The sequence below is a fragment of the Dioscorea cayenensis genome, chromosome 13 (genome assembly GCF_009730915.1).
Source record: "Dioscorea cayenensis subsp. rotundata cultivar TDr96_F1 chromosome 13, TDr96_F1_v2_PseudoChromosome.rev07_lg8_w22 25.fasta, whole genome shotgun sequence".
Taxonomy (NCBI): domain Eukaryota; kingdom Viridiplantae; phylum Streptophyta; class Magnoliopsida; order Dioscoreales; family Dioscoreaceae; genus Dioscorea; species Dioscorea cayenensis.
Window position 1 is genome coordinate 358,630 of NC_052483.1, and position 17,737 is coordinate 376,366.

Genomic DNA, 17,737 nt, shown 5'->3' on the forward strand with positions numbered 1-17,737 from the left:
TCTATTATTTTTAAATATTATGAGTAATTTTGAAAAAATAATTAATTTTTAATTAAATTATGTAAAATAATAATTTTTTTTATATGTAAAATTTGATTATTTATGATATATATATATATATATAAAGAAACTGAAAGAGTAGTTATTATTATTATTATTATTATTATTATTATTATTATTATTATTACTGTTATAAAGTTGGGAGTTGTGGAAGGCATGCTGCACGTTTTTATGAAATTCTTTAACGCTGTCGGTGCAGCCTAGGCCAAGTACATAGGAAATATAATGAAAATAATTGTTGGGTGTAGAGAAGGTAGATTTAAGGATATCTATAAACTAGATCGCTATCTAAGTTGTCGGTCGTCCAAATTACCAAACAGACATCGGAAAGAAATTTGAGAGGACCTGGATGACACCGAACTGAAAACATGCAATGACAAGATCTTTTTAGGCGGCGAACTCAGTCAATAAATATATCACATGCGTGGTTGAACCATTAGTTCTATGTAGAGTATATAAGTTCAACGTGTCCTTCGCTCTTGCCCTCGCCCTTGCCCTCAGCATTATAAGAGTTAGTTAAGTTCGACCTTCGCAAATAGCACCTGCAGACCAAAGGATAAAATAATAATAACAAAACCTGAGATGTCATCCTCGGAGAGTAAGATTATGATCCAGCAGGTCGTGGCTGGTGGGGCTCAAGAGTCCAGCCTCCCGGTGAAAGAGATCCCAGGGAGCTGGGGAATCCCCTTCGTGAGCCCCATCAGAGACCGCCTCGACTTTTATTACTTCCAGGGTCAGGACAATTTTTTCAAGACCCGCATCGAACAGTACGGCTCCACCGTGTTCCGAGTGAACATGCCCCCAGGGCCCTTCATGGCCCGCAACTCGGGTGTCATTGCCGTCCTCGACGCCAAGTCATTCGACGTCCTCTTCGACGTCTCTAGGGTGGAGAAGCGCGACGTCTTCACAGGCACCTACATGCCCTCCACCTCCCTCACGGGTGGTTACCGTGTCTGCTCCTACCTCGATCCGTCCGAGCCCAACCATGCTAAGATCAAACAGCTCCTCTTCACCCTACTCGCCTCCCGCAAGTCCAACGTCATCCCGTCCTTCCGTTCTTTCTACTCGTCTCTATTCCAGACCATGGAGTCCCAGCTCACCGCCTCCCCGGGTGCCAAGTCTGACTTCAACAAGCTCAATGATGTAACTGCCTTCGACTTCCTCGGCGATGCGTTCTTCGGGGTCAGCCCGTCCAACACCAACCTCGGCACTAATGGTCCCTCCAAGGCCACCAAGTGGCTCTTCTTCCAGCTCTGCCCCCTTATGACCCTCGGTCTCCCCAAGATTTTGGAGGAGTTATTCCTCCATACTTTCCCACTCCCACCATTCCTCGCTAAGTCCAACTACAAGGCCCTCTATGATTACTTCAGCTCCGCGGCTGCTCCGGTGCTCGACACGGCCGAGAAGCTCGGGCTTTCCAGGGAGGAGGCGTGCCACAACCTTCTCTTCACCACAGTCTTCAACAGCTACGGCGGCTTCAAGGTGCTCTTCCCAGGGATCCTCAAGTGGCTGGCGCTGGCTGATCCGAAGTTGCACTCACAACTGGCCAAGGAGATCCGATCTGTCGTCGAGGCAGAGGGAGGGAAGGTGACGCTGGCGGCCATCAACAAGATGGAACTCACGAAGTCCGTCGTGTATGAAGCCCTGCGCATGGACCCTCCAGTGAAGTTTCAGTACGGCAAGGCCAAGAATGACATGGTAATTGAAAGCCACGACGCGGCGTATAAGGTGAGCAAGGGGGAGATGATCTTTGGTTACCAGCCCCTTGCGACCAGAGATACCAGGGTGTTTGAGAATGGAGACGAGTTCGTCGGGGACAGGTTTGTGGGGGAGCAAGGACAGAAGCTTCTCAAGCATGTGCTGTGGTCCAATGGGCACGAGACGGAGAGCCCGACGGTGGAGGACAAGCAATGCGCAGGGAAGGACTTTGTGGTGCTTGCGGGGAGGCTGCTCGTCGTCGAGTTCTTTCTCAGATACGATACCTTCACTGCGGAGGTGGGAACCCAACTGCTAGGTGCTCAAGTCACTGTTACGTCTTTTGACCAAGGCTGCCTAGCTCTTTGCAATGGCCAAACCTGCTGCATGGAGCGAGCCCCTCTTGATATTATAGTTCCTACTAGTTTAAACTATGTGGTATTTACCGTGTGCGGATAACTTATCCGAATAAGCTACGGCCATGCTAGTAAAGCCATGCTTGTCATGGCTAAGCATGGCTTTATCCCTGTTATTGAGTTATTTTACTTTTAAGTTAAATAAATTAAGGAATGATGCTTGTAATTAATGATACATAATTATATATATATATATATATATATATATATATATATATATATATTTGTTTTTTTGAAAAAAAGGCTATAAAGCACTGTAACCCTGCAGACATGCGTGTAGTGCGGGAGAGGCCAACGCTCACCTCATGATGTATACATGAGGTTCGATCCCGAGTACTCCCAGAAACGAACGTCCGATACTAATTAACCCAAAGACCGTTGGTGTATATATATATATATATTATATGCACTTGACTTTGCCAGTAGTCCATAAATTATAAAAATAAAAAAAAAAGCAAAGTAAATGTAAAATATTGAATTCTATTACTTTTTTTTAAAATTTTATAAATAATTATATTTTTTTCATTTAAATATTTTTTTAAAATGAAGTTAAAGCGATAACTATATATTACTAGGGTGAAAATGTATTTTTATTTAACTGTGCATTTTATTTCATCTTTTCCTGTTTTTGTTTTGTTATTTGTGGTTGTTTGTTCCGATTTATTTTCAATTTAATATATGGTTTATCCAATTGTTTATAAAAAAAATATTCAATAAAAAAAATAAAAATATACATTTAATAAAAAAAATCTAGAAATAAGGGAACGAAATGATAAGAAGAAAAAAATAAAAGAATTAAAAAAAATATTTCTGATTAAAAACAAAAAATGAGACTATTGGGGTTTTCCAGCAAGAATTCAGTGACATGCACGTTGGACTCCACATCATCTTCACCCTCGGAGGCTGCCACATCAGTAATTTCTCCAGATCTATACTTCTCCTCCATATCAGCTGCCACATCAGCCTCTTCATCCTCTGTTCTGATCATCTTTTTCCCTTTTTTGACCCCATTTGTTGATGTGGCAGTATTCACGAGTGAAGATGAGGTAGAGTCCGGTGTCCATGAAACTGAATTCTCACCAGAAAACCAAAATAACCTCACCGGTATAACCAAATTAAATATTAGTGCTCATTTTGATACGTTTTGAATGTTAGTGCTCAAATTGAAATATGACCAAAGGTTAGTGCTCAACCAAGAAAATTACCCGTATTTTATTCTTTTTAACTTTCACTAGTCAAAGATGGAAAAACCCATATGGAGAGTAGTTCTTTCAAGTTTCAAAGGAATCCTAAACTAGCCATATGATGAGGTAAAAATAACTTATTATTGGTGTTAATTTGACTTTACCATATATATTTACTTGTGCTTACTGTATTTTTTTTTTTTTTTTTACAGGCTATGGAAAATGCTAACAGGGACTTGCAACTCAATAAATTAGTTGTGTTGTTGGAGGCTTGTTTTAATATTTGACTATTCTGTGAAAATATTATATTATATTTTAATTTGGTACCTTATTTTATTATGTTTGATTGTAATAATTTAGTTGAATGTTTCTGATTATAATTTTGTACTTTGTCCAATATAGTTTTAATGAATGTTTATATTTTATAATGAGATTTATATTTTATTAGTTCATAAGGAAAAAATATTTGGAGAAATTTGTGATTACCAGGAGGCATTTTATAGATAGGAGGCATTTCTAGTAAGTGTTTATAGAGCGGGAATATAATATTTCCAAATAGATAACTTGTCAATATTACTTGAAATATGATTACTATTTGAAGAGGTAGTAATTTCACGTTCAAGGGGAATGTGACTTTTGTTCCCTATTATACCCTTTAACTCCATTATAATTCTCAAAATACCAACATTTAAAAAATTTTAAAATAAAAAATTTTAAATATTTATTCAGAGATAAACAAAATGAGATTTTTTTAAATGTGAAATAATTAAATTGGAGGAAAATATTTATATTTATTTAAAATAATTAAGTTTGATTTAATTATTAATTTAAAAAAATATTTATTTAAATTTAAATATTAATAAAAATAAATTTTTAAAAATTTAATTTTTTTAATAATAACAATATTTATTATTAAACAACTTCTATAGGTAAATATTATAAACTTTATTTTATTTAACACTTGTTTAAATAAATGTATTTTAGTAAAATGATAATCGGTAACCTAATCAATTATGGTAATGTTATATTCCAACTGAATTACTATCTTGTCAACCAAATAAAAATTGGGTATATTCCCATCAACATAACTTAAGAATTATATTTTCGGTAATTCATTCGGAATACCTTAGCTCCTTGCCCATAACTTACCTTGGTGTGGCAATTACTGGCAGGAGACCTAGGAATCAGTACTGGGAGAAACTCATTGCGGTGATCAGTTCCAAACTCAGCGATTGGCAAACAAACTTTCTTTCTTTGGGTGGCAGACTCATGCTTGTCAACTCTATCTTATCAGTGATTTCGACTTACTGGATGCCCATTTTTAAGTTGCATATTTGAGTGATTAAAGCTATTGAACGGATTTGAAGAGATTTTCTCTGGCGTGGCACGGACCTGGACAATCCTAAATGTCAACTTGTCAATTGGAAGTGTTTATGCCAACCCGAAGAGCAAGGGTGGTGGCGTATCATCAACCTGGAGGATTTTAACACTGCGCTTTTAGGCAAATGGTGGTGGAAATGTGTCCAGAACAAGGACTGGTGTGGTAGGATCTTCATTCAGTTTAACTACTTTTGTCACGCCCCCTTCTATTCACTCTTTCTTAGACATTCTAAGTAGAGTTCCTTTTTTCTGGTAAGGTATCCAACCCTTGCTCTTGCCTTTTCGGCTCTGCACTCAATTGGTCATTGTTAATGGTACTTCTACTCTGTTCTAGTTTGACTACTAGTATGTTGGGCAATCCCCGAACCATATCCGGCCTTTAATCTTCACCAGTTCTGTGACAACTTTTTATAAGGTTAAGGAGCATTTTAGCTCCTTCCAGACTTCCCTTCCTATTGTGGATATGGTTTTGGAAGATATTTAGACCTAACTCAACTTGCATACCACTTATTCGTCCAATTACAAAACTTGGGAGCTTAACCCCAATGGGCAATTCTCTGTCAAATCATTCTACAAGTTCCTGAGTGACAGGGGACGTGGTTCTCTATGACCACCCTCATTTTCAAAGGTCCTTGTCCTTGTAAAATCAATGCGTTCCTCTGGCTAGCTTGGGACAACAAAATCCTCGCCATAGATAACTTATTTGCCCGGGGTTGTGACAAACTTGCTATAGCCACCTGCACCTTTTGCCACATGGGTGTCGAATTGGGGGATCACTTTTTCTTCAATTGTCCAGTTGTTGTCTTTGCCTGGACTTATTTTGCCCAAATCTTTGGTTTCCAAAGAACCCTTTCATCTAGTTCTGACTTATGGGGGCCCTGGGTCAGGGGTTTGAGTGGGGTACTTAGGCCTGCGTGTTTTTTAATCGCAAGGGCAATTATTTGGCTTCTTTGGCTAGGAAGAAATGACTGCATTTTTAATTCGACTTCATTGTCATTATATTCATTACGTCTGAAAATCTGCCATATACTTCTTTCTTGGTTGGACGCAGTTCCTAGTCGAGGAGACAAAAGCTTGAGGAGCCTTCGGTTGCGGTTAGACGCTGTATCATGTTCTTAGGGCCTTCCACGCTTGACAAGCACAACCCTGATGATAGCCACATCCTTACCATCAGCTAGTGTGTCCTTCCCTTTGCTTTTTGCTAGGCGGGTACCTCACCTTTAGCAGCTTTTGTCCGCTCTTTTCCCGGCTTCGGTTTTGTGTTTGTTCTATCTTCGAGCCATGGTTTGTGGTGGTTTCTGTTTTGTCTATACTCCACTTTTAGTGGGCGCCTTTAGGTTTTTGTTGTTAGTGGTTGTTTCGTTTTTGTTATGATCCGTGTTTTATCTCTTGTTTTGTTGGTCTAGTTTTTTTTTGTGTCTTGTTTATCGGTTTGTACTCTTTTATTTTTTTAATGTAATTGTTATTTATCCACTTTATATATATATATATATATATATATTCAAGATAGTAAGGTAAGATTTCGTGAACCAAATGGTTCCCAAAGGTCATACCAAAATAAATTTCTACCACCATCTAGCAAATAATAATAATAATAAAAAAACTTTTAAAAACAGGCCTTAATGTCAACACCTGTCTCCATTTCTAACTGCAATCCATGGGTTAATGATAGTATATTGATACCCCAAAAGCTCAACTTATTCAATTTGTATGTGATAACCAAAGTAGCCCAAGAAGGTTTTAATTTTGTTGGAGGAAAAAGGACCGTTTCCAAACTTATGCCCAAGAAGTGGTCGGTACAAATATTTGGATTAAAGTCAAGTAATTAGTTTTTTTTTAATATATCTTAATATAATGTTAATAAAAATAAAAAATAAATTTGTCAGTGATTAATCCATGGGCCTCATGGCCCATCCTAAGCGAATGCAGAGTGTTCAGCCCACGGACCACCACAAGGTAAAACCCTCCCCTGTCTCCTCCGCAGCATATCCTTCGACCATCGGAGGAAGGTGTGAAGGTTTTGAAGGCTGCCCACCCCACTATGTCCATGGCCTTTTCCGCTTCTTCTGACCAATCCCCTGCTCCTCCTGACTCATCTCTCATTGCTCAAGAGAACAAGGATGGACCCGCGACTTCCAAGGAAGCCCCAGCACCGTCGGAAGACAAGAGTCTTCTGGCAGATGAACCCTCGGAGAAAACTCTGGAGCTTGCCGCTGAGTTGTTCGATCAGGGATCCAAGGCCATAGAGGATGGGGATTTTGTTGAAGCGGTCGATTGCCTCAGCCGTGCCCTTGAAATCAGGTTCCCTTTTCTTTTTACTGAATCCTGATATCGTTCGAGAAGCTTCACTATCTATTTTTAAGCCCGAGTCGATGTCCCTCAGTGGATTATTTCTGAAGTGCGTTATCCGAGTATATGATGCCAATTTGTTGAAAAGAGAACGAATTTCTTCGATGCTGTTTATGTTATAACCCTGCTGATAACTTTATTGAGTGAATATAACCTTCTTGGTAATCCAATCTTTTTGGCAAATGCTGTTTTATGGCCTTCATGTATTAAATTTGATGGTAATGCAATTGCAAACGCATTATATAGCGTATAGACTGAAGAAATGCAGCATATGTTTTTTTATTACAAAGGAACGTTGGAAATTAAGTTATATTCATGCTTTGGCTTTCCAAATCTTTTCTGGAGCTTATGTGATGGAATTGCAGTCATTTTCTTTCCCCGCCCTGGATATAAGACCCTTACAAAACCCAACATCTCAGGGGTGATTATTTAGGAGCACTACTACTCGTTTGACTAACAGATGGATTATTCTTCACTGGCTCTACAGCACTGAAACCTTTTCTTGTTGTGTGTTAAATCCCTAGAGCTGTGCATTTCTGACAGATTTATTCCATAGGATTGTTCATTTGATTTATTTATTGGTGTTTTTTGTATCATTAACTTTTGTTCTGAACAATTTTTCTTTATGTTTAGAGTTGCACATTATGGAGAGCTTGCTCCAGAATGTGCCAACGCATACTACAAGTATGGATATGCTCTGTTATTTAAGGCGCAGGAGGAAGCTGATCCACTTGGTGATGTGCCTAAGAACACTGCAAAGAATGCTGAGAGTACTGAATCCATTATAAGTGCAGAAGAAAGTGCATATCTGAAGGTTTCTACTACTGATAACAAAAAAGATTGTGCCTCCACAAACAATGTTGAGTCAGGAGAAGGTGATTTTGTACTTTATAGTTCACAAACTCAAGTACTTTATCCATAAGGTTCTATATGCATTTTTCTAACACAAACAATGACCTAATTCTATTTGAGTGAGTATTTCACCTGGTATCCAACAAGCCCCAAACATGTAGAATATTTTTTGCTACCAAGAAATTTTCTTTTTGTAATGTGGTAATTGGATTCTTATAAAAAAATTAGAGCACCTTACATGCCAAGTGGGCCATTTTTTGCATGAGTGTTTTGCATTCAGAAACTTTCTTCTCCTTTGATCATCCCTAGATTGTGATTAACTAGGCTGGGAAAGTGGAGAAGATTAATGGGTTGCTAGATTTGTATGGTTTGTATTGCTATTTAGAAACAGATGGAAAGATTCTTTTTTGTGTTATTTGAAATATACTGCTTTGGTTGTATGATCCATTCCTAAAAGGGAATCAAGCAAAATCATTGCTTGTGGTTGGAATACCGCAGGTTTTCGTTTTCTTTTTTGCATGAAGGATATTCTAAAGCTCAAGTTAAACTCTTCTCTTTGATTATGAGGGGTCGGTGGTGATTATCATGTGCTTTGGAGTGGATTCTTATCCTTTTTCTTGATGGCTTGGTAACAAAATTCAAATTTTTTTACTACGTATTGTTACAGTTGAGCATGCTCAGGACAGTAAATGGGTCTGCATGTTTCTTTATCCAAGATTCACACCTGAACTGCCAATTTCATTTGCAAAATTTTACTATTAACTAAAATTCATCTCCCCTACTATAGTGAAGAAGTATGTACTCCTAAAAGCTTTTGCATTTGTATGTGTGCAATTTTCAGTGTTTATGGAATTGTCCTTGATTCTAATTAGAGTTGGCAGAGCTAGTTTTGGGCTGGATTGTCAACTCTATAAAAGTAAATAGCTGAACAAGAGAGGTGCATAACTATATTATTTTTTGTATATGTGCCATGAACTCTTGTTGTTTTGACTGCCTTTACTGTTTTCCTTTTGATAATTTTTTAGTAATCTACTTCACTATTTTATGTACTTTGACAACATTTTCTCCATACTTCTTTAATTGAAGAAAATTCAAATTCCTATTTGGGACAATGTATGACCACTCATGTTCTGCTCTTTGATGAAAGGGTCTGGTGAGAGGGATGAGGAAAATAATGAGCAAAGTGATGGCGAGGAGTGTGTGGACGCAGATGAAGATGAATCGGATCTGGATCTATCATGGAAAATGCTAGATGTCGCCAGGGCAATTGTTGAGAAGCGGCCAGAAGATACAATTGAAAAAGTAAATATTTTGGCTGCTCTTGGTGAGGTGTCCATGGAAAGAGGTTGGTTGGTCATGACACATGCTTAGTTTTCTGAAGCGATATCCATCTGTTTGGTGACTTCTTGTTGTTGCTTGCAGAGGATATTGAGACTTCCTTGAATGATTATTTGAAGGCTCTTTCCATTCTGAGACGATTAGTTGAAGTGGACAACCGGCGTGTTATTGAATTGTATCTAAACTGTCAACACATTCAACCTTAATTTATTTTCCATCATTCTAGCAAAATATAATATTGAAAAGTGTACTTGGATTCATTGGCTGATATCATGATTTTATTCTTCTAACATTTCCCTCAACATGAACTACAGAAATTTTAGGATATGCTTGGTCCTGGAAGTGGGTTCAAAGGTTCAGGAGGCTATACCTTATTGCCGGGAAGCTATTAAACTATGCCACTCTCGTTTAGGACGGCTCAAGGAGGAAGGAATGAACACTGACGACTCTCTAGTAAATGTTTTCAAAGCCCATCCTGAGAGCTCTAAAAGTGGCGATCAATCACAAGGTGTTTGCCACCATGCAGAAGAGATAAAGGTGCTAAGTGGCATCTTGAGCGAGCTTGAGAAGAAGGTTGGTACTGTTTGAATTAATCTAATTCCAAATGTTTACCGTTTCCCTGCTAATTTGTGATGGCCTCCCCGAAATTGTTGCTAAATCGTCATTTAAATATTTCATGTTTAATTTGATTTGTATTGTGCTGGTTAATTCTCTTTTATTTTTCAGTTGGTTTTGGCATCACCTGCTTCTTTACATTAAATACCATCTGTTTTGTTTTTTTTGAGGTTGTGGACAGACCATTTCATTTGTCACCAATTATCAAACCACTCCATTCAGGAGAATAATCTTCCCAGATATCCCATGTGCATTTTTTATTATATCATTATTTGGTTATGGTCCTTCACATTTTCCTTAAAGATGTGGTTCTTTCAACTGGAAGAAAAGTTAAATTGCCTCCTGACAGAAGCAGCAGCTAAATTTATGATTGGTTTTGCAATATATTTTTGGTTTTTTAAATTTATTATTATTTAGTAGTAGCATTGTAATTCCATTTTCTCTGGGATGCAGCTGGAGGATCTGCAACAAGCTGTGGTTAACCCAAAGTCCATATTCTCTGAAGTTATGAAGATGGTTGCTTCAAAGTCCACATCTAGCTCGGTGGATTTCCCTGACAGAGAATCTGAATCATTATCATTAAACTCTTCACAAAAGGGTGTTGTTAGTGGTGATTTTGATTCCCCTACAATATCTTCAGCTGGTACAAATGGTTCTGTTACACATCTTGGTGTTGTTGGCAGAGGTGTGAAGCGAGCCGTGGTTCACCCGATAGTTGGTGAATCTTCACATAAGAAACCCTCTTTGGACTTGCCTGCAGAGAAGACTGACAGTGGCAACATTTCAGAGTTGGTTGATTCATCTGGCTGCTCAAATCATGAATCATCCATAAATTAGGCTATTTCTTGTGGTGTCTGTTTGTTGTTAGTTTTCATTAGGATATGCTGGCTGTTGTCTGTGCTTTTTTATGAAAATTCCAAAGCTCTATCACAGAGCATAATTCTCATGTTCTTATGTTGCTGTATTCACCAGATGAATTCTCTAACGGAACTCACTCTAGCAAGGATTTCAATGCTGTGAATCCAGTGATCACAATGTTTGCTGATTTATTCGTTACTTTATTAGAAAGTAGATCTTTCTGTGTCATGATTGTTAAATGCAAATCAAATGTAGCTTATAATTTTAAATTTATATTTATAATGTAGTTAGTTCTTCAAATAATCATGATGCAGATTTTTCTATCCCTGCTGTCATGAATATGTCCTCCCATCTGTCTTCAATTTAATTGCAGAGGCTGCAAACTGGCATTTGGAGAATGAGTTGAAATGGTGGTCTAAGTCTGGTTACATAGTAGGTGGTTGGTGTTTGTTATTCCGTATAGACTGAAGTAATCTAATGAAACAATCATGAAATTAATTCTGGTAAAAAATCTTTTCTCATTTATAGAATCATCAAGTGATAAATCGGTTCGGTTGGACGAGAACAACCCAAGCTTCTATAAATTTTAATGTGTGAAGGGGAAGGGATTCCGTCCGTTCAGAGTTGCGTTTCAAGCGATCTAACGAGACTTTGAAGCATATACGCACATGGTTCCAAGAGATCCGACGAAATACGCGCCAAGCAATATATGCACGGACACTTGTGCGGCAAACATCCTCTCCCAGCTCAATGAGGGCCCACATCAAAGACTGACTAGTGATTAGTTGCCTAGTTGGTTATTCACGAGGACTGACTATTTACAACTTACAATGCATAGAAAGAGGCAACCTGCACGTGGGAACTGGGAACTGGGCGGGGTGTTTCACTCCATTTTGCCCTCCAAGAGGACCCCAGAGTAGGTTTGGGATCCCGCCAAAACCCATCGCTTTTAGTTTGAGATGCTTCAGAATCTTCCCAATTTCCTGCTCCTCCATTCACCGTTTCATGTGTTCAGGTATTCTTCTTCCTTTCTTTTTCTGCGATTATATATATATACATGTACATGCATGTATACACATACGTTTCATATATACCTTTCATGAGTAAATTAAAGCCGGCCCACCAATAAAACCACGCATTACATTACGTTACATGGGGGAGGAGAAGTGAATGTAGCAACAAAGCGCAAGTATACATAGTCCTGACCCTGAGAGACTGCTGCTCCAAGGACTTTAAATCAAATGGTGGCGGTTAGCAGATTGATGAGACCCAGCAGGGGCCTCCAGTCAGATCACATTCCTTGTTCATCTTCTCCTAATTCTTCTTTTTGCGGTCGCCCGCCTCCTACTTTAGTTTGGGGTGCGCCTGGAATCAACTGCAAATCCAGACATAGGAAGAGGATGGATGTCCCTCATTTGGGGACTGCCCCCACTATTGGTACCAGCACCACCTCTCCTCACAGTCCATCCAAGTCCATGGAAGGAGTCGGAAACTTGAGCCTCCCTTCTTCTCTGGCATCAGGAACCGAAGCATTAAGTGCATTCGTCAGACTTGTTGGTCTGCTATCACGACTTAAATATTCAACCCGTTTTTGTTCGACTGATTGGAGGTTACGAGCAGAGATGCTCATCGAACGGGTACCTCTTTTGTATTTGCGCTCTGTTTGAATGCATACTTGCTTGGACTTGGATTACATACACATATGATCATCACTGTTAGAGAGTGAGAGGAAGAGAGAAATGCTTGAACCATTGATCTCAATGGACAAGCTCATGTATAAATAGATGATGAAGTGTGCAGTGCACGTATAGTGTACAAGGTCTATACTCAGGATATACATACACATATATACATGTATCTAACACCCCTCCTCAAACTCAAGGCGGATCATACGTCTCGAGTTTGGATAACATGAAAAGATGTCGATCGCGAGTCGCGCTTTGGTGAAGAAGTCGCCTACCCCGAACCTCTCGTGGGAAGGTAATGAAGAGACACTGTCGAGAACGAACATGACATCGAGTGAAATGGGCATCCACTTCAATGTGTTTGGTCACTCATGCTTGACCGGGTCGAGCAGCTAATCGAAGGGCCCCGTGCTATCACAGATGAATAGGAATAGGGGAGGTCCGCAGTATCCCAAAAGTCCTGTAGGATCGAGCGAAGCCAAAGCACCTCCTCGAACGAGTAGAAGCTAAAGCACTGAACCTCGACCCTCAAGATCGACTTGCTCATCGCATGTCGCTTTCTTAGTCTTCCAAACAATGAGAGAAGATCCAAGAAAGATACGAAAGAATCGAAGCATGAGAAACGATCATCGTGGAACTAGCCCAAGTAGCATCGGAATAGGCCCCAGAAAGTCAAGAGTGGAATGACGTGAATAGAATGCAGATCACTTGAGATGCAGTATCACGAAGATAGCGCAAGTACTCGGGAGAAGATGTGCATAATGAATGAAGTAGGAGTCGCAACAAACCGACTCGTAATATGGATCGCATGAGAAATGTCAGGATCAGGGTGACGACCAAGTAAAACCAAGCCGCCAACAAGATGTCGATATCGAGAGGGATCGTGTAAAGGAGTCCCATCGAGCTCTGAGCCGCAAGTGAAGCTCCATGGGTGTAGCAGGCAGGCGTAGTATCGGTCCAGCCGAGCGAGCAAGAAGGTCAAGAGTATATCGCCGAGTAAGACGGTAGCCATCGATCGAGAAGTGATCTCAATACCCAAGAAGTAACGGCGGACCCAAATCGGTCATCAAGAATGTCTCACGTAGTTTCGCTTCACAAAGGCAATGTGAGCGTGGATCATCTCCGAGAAGAATCATGTCATCCACATAGAGGAGAAGAATAGTGCGGCCGCGATGTGAGGAATGAACAAAGACTGCCGAATCATGGATGCTCAAGTGAAACCGACCCGCCTCAATAACAAGATCTGAATCGCTCAAACCGAGCCCGTGGAGCCCGTGTTAAGACCATAAAGAGCACGGGCGAAGTCGACAAACAGATCCCCTCGAGGCACCAAGACCGGGAGGAGGAGTCATATAAACTTCCTCCTTTAAGTCACCATGAAGAAAAAGCATTCTTCACATCAAGTCGATGTAGGGTCCACTCTCGGCGACCCGCCACGACGAATCAACGCACGTACAGGATGCATGTGGGCTCAGGGGCAAAGGTCTCCTCATAGTCACGACCATGCTCTCGCTGGAAACCACGAGCAACCAAAGCGCGCCTTTATAGCGCCGAGACCCATCGAACGCAGTCTCTCACCCTCGTAAATCCAGCTGCATGTAATCGGAGTAGCATGAGAAGGGAAGGGGAACTAAATCCCAAGTATGAGTCTGAGACAATGCATCAAGCTCCTCAGCCATGGCGAAAGACGCCACGCAGTGACTCGTACTGCCTCTGTAGGGTACCGCTCATGGACATCTCGAAACACTAGTACTAGCGAGAGCATAACGGTTAGGGAGGATGTAAAGTGGATCGATCACGTAGAATGTAAGTGTGAGAGGGTACCTCGTGATCGTGATCACCCGAGAGAAGGAGTGTCAGAGAGGACCGCCGGAGGTGAAGATGCTGCAGGTTCCCGACGATGATAAGTATAACGAATAGGTGGATAAACCGAAGGAAGTAAGGAGGAATCGACAGATAAGGAAGGGGATGGAATAGGAGATGAATGAGAGAGAAGCTCTGGAGAAGCGAGGACGTGGTAGAGAAGTAGTGGAAGTCGGGGGAGTATCCTCGGTGGATGAGAGAGGAAAAAGGGAAGGAAAGAGGAACGATTGGGAGAAGTAGATGTAGTAGAAAGGGGAAGCATAAAAAAAGGAGTGGTCTCATCAAATGTGACATCTCGAGAGATGCGAAGCTGACGAGTGATCTGGGTCATACTAACGATAACCTTTGTGTTCAAGACTATACCCCGTAAAAACACAAAGAACCGATCCGGGTGGTGAGTTTTGTCCGCCTCCGAGGTGAGAGTAAGACAAAGCAACGACAACCAAAAAGCACGAAGGTGATCATAGCGAGGGGAGTTCCATATAGGGACTCACGCGACTCACTGACCCCTGAAGATGGGATGATGGTTGTAGATTAATAAGGTAGACGGCAGTGTGAATAGCATCAGCCCAGAAGTGAGGAGGAAGAGATGAACCAAGCAGAAGAGCTCGAGCTGTCTCTAAAATGTGGCGGTGCTTAGCGCTCAGCGACCCCATTCCCGAGGATGAGCCCCGAGGACGGGATAGTTGAGGCAAGGTGCCTCGTAAGACAAATGGGTACGAAAAGCATGTGAGGTATATTCTCCGCCAGAATCAGACCTAAAGGTCTTGATAGAGGCAGGGAACTGAGTGTGCACCATAGTAGTAAAAGAGCGATATATGATAAAAAGTCGATCTACGATGATGCATAAGATAAACCGCGTAAATCGGGTGTGATCATCAATAAAAATAACATAATATCGATTGCCACCTTTAGATACAAAAGGAGCAGGACCCCAAACATCAGAGTGAATGAGGTCAAAAGGGGCACTAGTTTGAGACTGACTCAATGGATAGGGACGTCAGAACTGCTTGCCAAGTTTACGACCCAAAACAAAATAACATCGGAAGGAGGAGAGATCGCTCCTAGGACACCTGACCGACAAGAGAAGACATACTAGTACCCATACAAATGACCAAGACGATGATGCCACGGATGATGTGATATAGTAGCGACGATAACAATGAGAAGCGCACTGTCGAAGAGGGAAGAAAGCGAAGGAATCCAGACAGCATATACTCCACTATGGCGGCGGCGGCCCAATCACCGCCCATCGGTGATCCCGCACACGACATGAGGTCCGGTCAAAAATGACCGACGAGTCATAATCGATGAAGTTGACTAATGAGACATAAGGTTCATGGATAGATGAGGGACATGAGATACGAAGGGACGAGAGAAAGCACTAGTGGAGAGATGACCCGGGTGGAAGAGACGGGTAAAAAGTGTGCCATCGCGAATGCGAACACGAGTACGAAGGGAAGAAGGATGAGAATGGTGAAGATGAGTGGCATCATGTGTCATGTGAAAGCTAGCACCGAGTCAAGAAGCCAAAGAGGGCAGGAACTACCCGGGTGGGTGGAGTAACTCGAGCCGAGCGTGCACGACCCGAGAGAGATGTCGCCAGTCATGATCGGGCCGAAAATCGACTGGCATCACCAATAGCCGCTGCCGATCGGCAGGAGAGAGAGACAAGGAAGTCGACGTGAAAGTGCGTCTCGAGAAGGAGGTGTGGGAAGGAGTGGAGGAGTCGGTGATGAAGTCATGCGGGAAGGCCTCGCCGCTTCTTCCGCAGATCACGCCTAAAGTCCCCACATTGCACAATAGTGGCAAGTCAGCGTCTTCTTCACCGAGAAGACCGAGAAGCAACAAAAAGTAGAAGAGACGGAGTAGCCAGGTGAAGGAGCAGGAGGACGAGTAGCAGCAAGTGCATCGCCTCGAAGGAAGCCCGAGACGCAGTCTCCTCAAGACGAACAATAGTGAATGCCCTCATCTAAGGAGTGTGTGGTAGGGGCATGTACGATACTGGGCCCGGGTCGACTTCAAACTCGGGACGAGACGCATAATGAACGCTGCACATACCGCCGTGACTCCTCATGGCGACGGGCGAGCTGCATGCCTCATCAATGACAAGCGAGTGAGCAGAAAGCGGTGTGGGTAGGGCATGAGGAGGGTGTAAGGGCATCAATCAGCGCCATAACCCACGTAATCTACTATAGTAGTGATCAACAGATCATCTCCCTTGATGCGGAGTGTCAAGGGCCCGATATAAGGTATAGATCCGCGCTCGGGCCGGAAACTCACGTAACGACGCTCCAAGTAGCTCCACATCGCACGCAGCGTAGGGTAGATCCGCAATATGGGTGCGAATATCAATGGTAACAGTCTGACAAATAATCATCCGCGTCGTAGAATCATCGACAATCCACTTCTCAAGTTGTTGCTCATAAGCTTTGAGAATGGCAGAATCAGTGACTGTCGGAGCTGCTGGAGCAGTAGAAGTACCGTCAACATGGGAAAGAACACGAATGCCATCGAGAATGGGCTTGAGAGTAAGTCGCCATGCAATATAATTGGTGCCATCAAGCACCACATCAGAGTGGGAGATATCATGCGTGACGGACATCGTGAAGAATTCCACCGAGTCCGTACATGTGTCCTTTTGAGATGTCAAGTTAAAGTACAATCAGACAAAAGAGAAAAAAAAATAATAATAATAATAAAACAATTCTCAAACAAGAGAATAACACCAAAAACAATAAAATTAAAAAAAAGGAAAAGAGAGTAAAAGAGGGATCTGGTCGGCTGACCAGATCCGCCGCCAAGGAGCTCGCCAGGAGCGCGCTGCGGCGAGCGGCGAAAGGCGCGGCAGCGGCGCTGGGCGCTGGGGCGCCGGGCGCGGGCGCTGGGCGCGCTGGGCGCTGGGGCGCGCGCGGGCGCGTGGCTGCGCGGGCGCGCGGGCGCCGAGTCGGGGCGCGCGGGCGACGGGTCGCAGGGCTGGGGGCGCGGGCGTCGGGGGCGCACGGGGGTCGGGGCGCTGGGCACGCGGGCGTGCTGCGCAGGCGCTGGCGCGCGGGCGTGGTCAGCGCAGTGAGCGCGGGCGTGCGCGTGGTCGCGCAGGGGCGCGCGGGCGCGGACGTGGTCGCCAGTGGGCCGGGCGAGCGCGCGGGCGCGCGATGCGCGCGCAGGGCGCAGGGCGCGCGGGCGTGCGGGCGTGGCACACAAGGGCAGGGATAGGCACGACCGGAGCGGGCGGCGGCGGTCGCCGGAGAAGGAGTGGCGGGGTTCGACGCCACAGCAACCTAGCTAATCTGATACCATGTTAGAGAGTGAGAGGAAGAGAGAAATGCTTGAACCATTGATCTCAATGGACAAGCTCATGTATAAATAGATGATGAAGTGTACAGGTACGTATAGTGTACAAGGTCTATACTCAGGATATACATACACATATATACATGTA

The 17,737-nt window shown here is 42.6% G+C and overlaps 2 protein-coding genes across 2 annotated transcripts; both read left to right on the top strand.

The window, feature by feature from the left end:
* Positions 1-478: 478 nt before the first annotated feature.
* LOC120274430 (allene oxide synthase 2-like) lies at positions 479-2,346 on the top strand. The gene has a single exon (XM_039280960.1). It carries the CDS (start codon positions 643-645, stop codon positions 2,212-2,214), a length of 1,572 nt encoding a protein of 523 aa, XP_039136894.1. The 5' UTR covers positions 479-642; the 3' UTR covers positions 2,215-2,346.
* A 4,363-nt stretch (positions 2,347-6,709) lies between these two features.
* LOC120274758 (NASP-related protein sim3-like) lies at positions 6,710-10,938 on the top strand. Its single transcript, XM_039281287.1, has 6 exons — positions 6,710-7,036; positions 7,718-7,959; positions 9,084-9,281; positions 9,359-9,449; positions 9,589-9,847; positions 10,343-10,938. Exons 1-6 carry the CDS (start codon positions 6,777-6,779, stop codon positions 10,724-10,726), a joined length of 1,434 nt encoding a protein of 477 aa, XP_039137221.1. The 5' UTR covers positions 6,710-6,776; the 3' UTR covers positions 10,727-10,938.
* The last annotated feature ends 6,799 nt before the right edge of the window (positions 10,939-17,737 follow it).